Source organism: Guyanagaster necrorhizus (assembly GCF_019112545.1).
Source record: "Guyanagaster necrorhizus MCA 3950 unplaced genomic scaffold BT62scaffold_114, whole genome shotgun sequence".
NCBI lineage: Eukaryota > Fungi > Basidiomycota > Agaricomycetes > Agaricales > Physalacriaceae > Guyanagaster > Guyanagaster necrorhizus.
The window spans coordinates 1,550-8,581 of NW_025064993.1; the positions used below are offsets into that span (position 1 = coordinate 1,550).

Below are 7,032 nucleotides of genomic sequence, written 5' to 3' on the forward strand. Positions count from 1 at the left end.
TCCAGGATAGGATTGCGGCCCGGGACTTCAGTCACAATGCTGACTGTTATGGGAGAAGATGGACAAGGTGAATGTCGAATCAGCGATATATCGCCGATACAGTTTCGCTGAATAAGACTGGGACTGCGTCGGAGACTGTGAACCATTCGCAGAATATGGCGGACCTTAATGTGGCTATGGTGATGTCGCTGTTGGGAAGAGTGGGCCTTATTACAGGCGGAGGGACGGGGATGTATGTTTACTGGCTTTCATTTACGACCCGTGATTGACTCTCTGACAGAGGATTTATGATTGCGAAGGCCTTTGCTGCAAATGGAGCAAAAGTATACATCACTGGCCGAAGGTTGGACGTGCTCGAGAAAGCCGCCGCGTCAGTTACAGGCGTGCCAGGGTCCATTATCCCGTCTGTGACCATCCTTTCTTCCATGTAGTCATTGCTTACCCACACATAGATTGCAGATGGATATAACTGACGAAGAAGCTGTCAAGGCCAGCGCCAAGCATATTGAAGATATCGACGGCAAGCTCGATGTCCTCGTCAACAAGTTCGTACATCATAGCCCCGTTTGCCTCTTCCACATGCTAATCTCTTCGCAGTGCCGGATTCGCCGGCTCCCTTCGTGACCCAGACTTTGCCTCCAAGAAGGACGCGGCTATAGATCCTCTCGAACCCGAGACCATACAGAACTGGACCGACATCTTCGCACTGAACACCATCGCCCCATTCTTCGCCGTGCGCACCTTCCAATCCCTCCTCATCAAGGGAGCCCATTCCCGCCCCCAAGGCACCTCAAGCGTCATCAACATCAGCAGCATTGCGGCAAGACTCAACACACCTGGGCCCGGAGCATGTGTACGTTGTCCTGATATTCGTATATAAAGCCGCATCGAACTGAGTTGATCAGATGGCTTATGGTGTGACGAAAGCAGCATTGGACAAACTCACGCTCGTTCTCGGGACGAGTTTTGCTGGGAGGGGTATCCCGATTCGGGTGAACGCGTTGCAGCCTGGCGCGTTTGCGTCGCAGCTGATAGGTCCTGATATTTTGGAGATTATCAAGACGAAGCCTGCACCTGGTGCTGTGGCGCCGATACCCGCCAGGAGGCATGGGTCGTGAGTACGCTCGGTATTTGGATGAGATCGGTTGTTGAAACGAGTTTTGTAGTGATGCAGAGATTGGGATGACGGCGATCTACCTGGCAGTATCGGATTATACGAACGGGGCGGTTTTGTGTGTTGATGGCGGAACATCGCTGGTAAACCCTTGATTGCTTTGTTGTTTGACGTAGACTGTCTATGGGATTAAAATTTCCCCCCTTGGCGTTACCGACCTAACGATATCATGGTGTTCCCGTCTAAAGACGGACTTGGTTTTGATAACCCCCGAACAGTATGATTTCAACCAGGCAGAACATACGAGATGTTCTGTGGAAGGCAGACCAAAGGAACTCGTCCAATTTGCAGGTCTTGTAGAACCATCGAAGATATCTCTAATCCATAGATGGAGAGAAAGAATGGTGATTACAAGTGGGTAACAATGATAACAGACCCTTTCATATCGGTTATAATCGCTACTGAGGCCCGACATATGAAGTGTTCGAGCTTGCCTTATTTTCCTTTCACCTGGTTTCCTACTTCTAATTAATGACTGGTTCTGTAGCTTGGCTCGGTGGAAATAGAAATAATATTCAGGGATTCACCAGCGACAATCCACCATCAAGGTCCGAAATCGCCCCGTTCGTATAATCCGACACTGCTAGATAGATCGCCGCCATCGCCATCTCCGCATCACTAGTGCCAATCAGCATTTATTCCACGGCACTGCGACTGAGCATACTCACGTCCCAAGTCTCCTCGCAGGTACCGGCGCCACGAACCCAGGTGGCGGCTTCGTCTTAATCGTCTCAATAAACTCAGCACTGGTCAGCTCATTCGCAAATGCACCTGGCGATAGCACGTTCACCCGGATGGGGACGCCCCGCTGGGCAAAACTCGTCCCCAGAACGAGCGTCAGCTTCTCCAACGCTGCTTTCGTCGCACCATATCCCATCTACCATGGTCATGTTAGCTTCCGAATCAAGCTTGGAGGGAACAGCAGGGTACATACACAAACCATGTGCGGGGTTGTGTTTAACTTTGCGAGTGCGCTACCGATATTGATGATGCTTGAGGTGCCTTGTGGACGGGAATGCGCTCCTTTGACGAGGAGGGATTGGAAGGCGCGTACGACGAAGAACGGCGCGATCGTGTTGAGGGCGAAAATATCTGTCCAGTTCTGTATTGTCTCGAGTTCGAAAGGGTCCGTTGCGACCGACCTCTTTGCGACAAAGTCAGGATCCCGAACGGGGGAGGCGAACCCGGCGCTAGTGCCAAAAGGTTAGCGTAATGGAGGGGGTCCCAGCGATTATCGACGAACTTGTTGACGAGGACATCGAGCTTGCCGTCGGTTCCTTCGATATGCTTTACGCCGGCCTTGACGTGTTCTTCGTCTGTCACGTCCATCCGGAGTCTGTAGGCACGTCATTTCATGCGGTGCTTAACTGGAAGACGGGGGACAACGCATACGGGACAATAGATCCGGGGACGCCTGTAACAGACGCAGCTGCTTTCTCCAACACGTCCAGCCTTCGGCCAGCAATGTATACCTTGGCTCCATTTGCAGCAAAGGCTTTAGCGATGATAAATCCTCTATCGAAAGGTCAACCACGAGCCGTAAGGAAGAATACTGACCCTTACATCCCCGTGCCCCCGCCTGTAACGAGACCCACTCGTCCAGATAGTGACATTACCGTAGCCATGCTGAGATCTGCCATGCCGAGGGTCTCGAATGGCCTTCAGTCGTGAGCCCTTTTATTAGAAGTTGCACCACTTATTCAGCACAACTGAATAAGCGGTTTATCGCCCATCCGACGCCGTTCATCTTTTCCGACAAACCGTCAGCATCATGACCTAAATTGAGGCCACTCTTATTCTGGAAGCTCGTCATGTGAAGAAAGGATTTCTTGTGCGTGTGTGTTTTTTTTTTTCGATGGCCTTGAAAGAGTTAAAGCGTTGAGAAAACCGGTATAGAAAGAGAAGATTCGGAATTCCTTAGTAGCTGAGTAAGTAACACATCAATTCTATAGCAGTTCGCATACTTTGTGTTTATCATTTTCAGTGCTTCATCCCAATGAAACAGTATAATCCCAGGGACCCTGAGTACGTAACGACTTGCCGGAAGGGTAGGTGGGCCAAGGAAGACGAACAATAGACAGTCGAGCTCATAGCGTAAGATGGCCACCTTCGCCCTCTATCGGTGCCGGGTAAACTGTGAGCAGTTTCGACATGTATATGTGTGCATCGTCGCGCTATTTTCGTTCTCGTCCTCATTTCTAGGCTCCACTTCTACGCTGGAATTGATAGATGAGAATAGAACTCCTTTGAAGCCAAAAACATTGGTTGGTTGAAGCAAAATGATATTCATGTTGCCGTATCTTTATAAACCTTTTTCGAAAAAAGCTTCTTGTCTTCGTCAGTGGCCTGAGCACTCACTATCTCTGATAGCGATTTCAACGGCATTGATTTGGAGGGCTAGCAAGGATTGGACATCCAGATGGCCGCAGTATACGAATCGGAGCGGTTACAGCGTCGGAGTTTCAAATACAACTTGAAGCGCCACCATATACCTTTCTTCAAGCAAGCAGCAATGTCCCAACCCAGCAACACAATATTACTTCCCTGCGAAACGACGGTCCACCTACTCCTCGAAATATTCGAAGCTTGCAAAATAATCGAGAATATCGAGCGTCAGCTAGTACAACTCGCCACGACCTCTGAACTTGCCATGACCCTGGAATTGGCCCAAAACGCAATATCACAGTGCAAGGACTATCGACTGAAGGAATCTCTTCTTCGTAAACTAGCGGCAGAAATCGTGGACATCAAGGTTGCAGTGCGTAATAGGTCTGGTGAAGACTGTGGTACGTTCCACAGGTCGCTTCGTACACGCCTAGCATATTTATTTCATTCCAGATGTGTACAGGATTCTGGTCCTGCAAGAAAGGATTGTCGCTTATCGGTGATCATTCTCCTCGCTGTATTGCCTTGATGCATCAACTTTTTCATTGAACTAGGCTCAGGAACATGAAGATCATTCGCCTGCTCTTGTTCAGATATTTCTGGCTCGTGATGCTCTCTCCGTATCTCCTGTGGTTTCTGTCTTGGGTCAAATATCTAGCTTGACTGTCGGTACGTTTTCAGTGAAATATCGCAGATGCTCGTCGTTTGACCATAATTACAGTGTTTTCGTGGCTGTATTACACCATTCTCTGTATACCTCTTCTGAGAGGATCTCATATCTGCTGTTGTCAATGTAAATTTGGAAAATATTCTGTACATGAAGTTCATCGGCAAACCCATCGTCTTCTTGGAAAAATTTCTCCGGTCGGTCAAAGGGGCAAAAACTGCGAACGTCCGTGCATCACGCGTGACTACTGAACAAATGAGGCTCTACATCAATCAAGGATTGACCAACGATAATCCGCCATCCAGGTTCAAAACCGCTCCGTTTGTAAAGTCGGACACGGCCAAGTAGATCGCCGTCATCCCCATCTCCGCCTCACTAGAAACTCGAAATCAGTATTCAATCTGATCCAAACAATGAACATACTCACGTCTCCGGCCTCTTCGCAGGGTTCGAGCCTGGGTCGACTCAGTATATGTTGAGGTGTTGGCTGAGTGCTTCTTTTTGCATTTTTTTTGGACTTCGTGTACCTAAGGGGTTGTTACAGGTTGTCTGCAAGTTCTTTGAGAATGTCAGTGGCAGCAGTTGGTCTTGCCACTCTCGCCTGAGGCAAGTGGTCCCTGTTTCTTTTGCAAGTCATCATCCTTGTCCCTTTCATTAACGTACTTGTACCATTAACTGTAAGAGCCATAAAATAACCGAAGCCTGTTTTAGAAATACGGCGAGATATATAAACCCACTTAGGATTATAAACGTCCATCCATTCTGCACAGAAATAAGGAAAGTAGTAGCAAGATTTAGGTGTACACCCGAAGCTTCTCATCTTCCATAATTTGACCATTGGAGTTATTTGGACTCACGCCATCTGCGCAACCATTCTCGAAAAGTTCGTTGCCGGAGCACCGCCCCTGCATATTGATTCTAAAGCCTGTCTTTCCACACGACTATCCTTTGACTTGGGCAAATTCTTCCCCTCTAATTTTCAACTTCCAGAGTTTCACCTCGACTTTCATGGCATCCTGGGTCTCACCACAGAAGTATAGATTTGCTCCTCGCTCTGAGTCCCTCAGCAGGAATACCTCATCAGATCATCGCAAGTTTCTTCATCGCAATCTTGCATACCTTGATTCCATGGACTTCCTACGCATTTCACGCTTAATACGAATGAACAACTTGTTCTCTGCGAACCCTTAAGGACAACCGCAGGACCAGGAGAAATGCGACCAAGTGTAACTCAGAACAGGAAAGGACTCAAGCTGTGACCCACGCCGCCCGGCAATCGCCCTTCCATCCGACACTCCAGTACTATGGACCCGGGACATTGCGCCGGTATCACCACCACCACCACCACCATTGAGCAGGACAGCGTTCCCGTCCTCATTTTCACTGGTGTCCTCCCTCACTTCCGAGTCTCAAAATTTTCATTGTCCACGCCTACCGGTAGCTGACGCCGTTCCGAAACAGTGAGTAGGCTGACTGGCTTTCAAGCAGACTAAATGGACCCCCTGGCCATTCTTCAGCTTGTTACGCTTTCAGCATGTTGGCATTGGAGTCTCTTTATCCACAGGCCTTCGAGGCTGAACCTGAACACCTAATAACACTGCTCCTTCGTAGGAAAAGGCCCTTGTTGGATGCTGACACGGAGCCAGACGTGTCCTCGATCGAAGAGCATATCGATACCTTTGAACGTGAAATCCTCAGTCTGGAGAAACAAATCACCCTGCTGATACACCAAAAAGAGCAGCTCGAGCGTTCAGTTTCCAGGCGCAAAGGACTGCTGTCGCCTATCCGTCGTCTTCCAAGTGACATTCTTCTGGAGATATTCTCTTGGGCTGTTCGTCGTCCCAAGAACAGCCTCGATGTCACCACGGGCGTGTGGCCTCTGGGCCAAGTCTGTGGATGCTGGCGAGACATTGTATCGACCTCGCCCGTCTTATGGTCTGTTGTCATTTTGAAACCCCCATACACGCAACACTCGGCGGATATCCTAGCTTACCACTTTCGTCGTTCTGAAGACCATCCATTGTGGGTAGCAATAAGGGTTCACTGACATGAAGGCGGCTACTCCAAGGGCTACGACCACGGTGGTCGTGTCTTTGATATGGTCCTCGAAAAATGCGCGCTGTGGAAAATGGTGGACATTCTTGCACGATCAAAGGACCTGGTGAAGCTTTCCTCTGTATCGGGAAATATTCCGTTGTTGGAGGAGTTGTACGTTTCTGCCTATGAAGCAACGCACCTCAGCACAAATGCATTGTCCTCGGCACCGTCTCTTCGATGCGCGGATGTCGAGACGCTGGAGGTTTGCGAGATGCCGTTGAATTCTAGCTTCCTTACACATTTTTCGGTAACATTGTGTCGTTTGGCGGACATTTGGTACATTACCCAGATACAAACACTCATCGAAACTGTTATCCTGTGTTTCGACGAACCAAATAGGCCTCAGGACTCTGGAAATCTGCCATCCGTTCGAATGGAACAACTCCAGTGCCTAACCGTCAATGATGCGAGGATACTGGACGCTCTTAGTACTCCATCGCTGACAAAATTTGGTTATTGTCCGGGCTTCATATCAAATGAGGATGACGCCGATATTCATTCGCTTCGAGATTTTCAGGCGCGATCCGCCTGTTCCATCGAGTTTTTGGCCGTTTACCCAGAGGTCATCCAAAATATTCATCATTTCACGGCCTTCACAAAAAATGTCAGTTCTTTGGCAGTGATCCACTACATAAAGGACCATCCTGCCGCCTCACTGGATCAGTTAACTCTGCCTGGAACCTTTCCCACGATGGAGACTCTGATACTC

The 7,032-nt window shown here is 49.0% G+C and overlaps 4 protein-coding genes across 4 annotated transcripts; 3 read left to right on the top strand and 1 right to left on the bottom strand.

Annotated features, from left to right (window-relative positions):
- The first annotated feature begins 280 nt into the window (after positions 1–280).
- Positions 281–1,385, top strand: BT62DRAFT_939293 (NAD(P)-binding protein). Its single transcript, XM_043187700.1, is given in 7 exon segments — positions 281–403; positions 453–545; positions 598–853; positions 906–1,114; positions 1,167–1,286; positions 1,306–1,327; positions 1,338–1,385. 5 exon segments carry the CDS (start codon positions 288–290, stop codon positions 1,267–1,269), a joined length of 777 nt encoding a protein of 258 aa, XP_043032584.1. The 5' UTR covers positions 281–287; the 3' UTR covers positions 1,270–1,286; positions 1,306–1,327; positions 1,338–1,385.
- A 304-nt stretch (positions 1,386–1,689) lies between these two features.
- BT62DRAFT_1014401 (short-chain dehydrogenase) lies at positions 1,690–2,787 on the bottom strand (the record flags this gene model as incomplete). The annotated part of the gene is made up of 6 exons (XM_043178213.1): positions 1,690–1,792; positions 1,843–2,051; positions 2,109–2,364; positions 2,418–2,510; positions 2,567–2,689; positions 2,738–2,787. 6 exons carry the CDS (start codon positions 2,785–2,787, stop codon positions 1,690–1,692), a joined length of 834 nt encoding a protein of 277 aa, XP_043032585.1.
- An 864-nt stretch (positions 2,788–3,651) lies between these two features.
- BT62DRAFT_939294 (uncharacterized protein) lies at positions 3,652–4,380 on the top strand. The gene is made up of 2 exons (XM_043187701.1): positions 3,652–3,960; positions 4,013–4,380. The coding sequence occupies exons 1-2, from the start codon at positions 3,687–3,689 to the stop codon at positions 4,060–4,062; spliced, it is 324 nt and encodes a 107-aa protein (XP_043032586.1). The 5' UTR covers positions 3,652–3,686; the 3' UTR covers positions 4,063–4,380.
- Positions 4,381–5,575: 1,195 nt separating this feature from the next.
- Positions 5,576–6,387, top strand: BT62DRAFT_939295 (uncharacterized protein). Its single transcript, XM_043187702.1, has one exon. It carries the CDS (start codon positions 5,761–5,763, stop codon positions 6,271–6,273), a length of 513 nt encoding a protein of 170 aa, XP_043032587.1. The 5' UTR covers positions 5,576–5,760; the 3' UTR covers positions 6,274–6,387.
- The last annotated feature ends 645 nt before the right edge of the window (positions 6,388–7,032 follow it).

What these genes read in the sequence shown, in the direction of transcription:
- BT62DRAFT_939293 (XM_043187700.1), top strand. Translation starts at nt 288, where the DNA reads ATGATTGCGAAGGCCTTTGCTGCAAATGGAGCAAAAGTATACATCACT. An exon ending in GTGCCAGGGTCCATTATCCC is followed by an intron (nt 404 to 452) that starts GTCTGTGACCAT and finishes ACCCACACATAG; the next exon opens with ATTGCAGATGGATATAACTG. An exon ending in CCCGCCAGGAGGCATGGGTC is followed by an intron (nt 1,115 to 1,166) that starts GTGAGTACGCTC and finishes CGAGTTTTGTAG; the next exon opens with TGATGCAGAGATTGGGATGA.
- BT62DRAFT_939294 (XM_043187701.1), top strand. Translation starts at nt 3,687, where the DNA reads ATGTCCCAACCCAGCAACACAATATTACTTCCCTGCGAAACGACGGTC. An exon ending in TAGGTCTGGTGAAGACTGTG is followed by an intron (nt 3,961 to 4,012) that starts GTACGTTCCACA and finishes ATTTCATTCCAG; the next exon opens with ATGTGTACAGGATTCTGGTC.
- BT62DRAFT_939295 (XM_043187702.1), top strand. Translation starts at nt 5,761, where the DNA reads ATGTTGGCATTGGAGTCTCTTTATCCACAGGCCTTCGAGGCTGAACCT.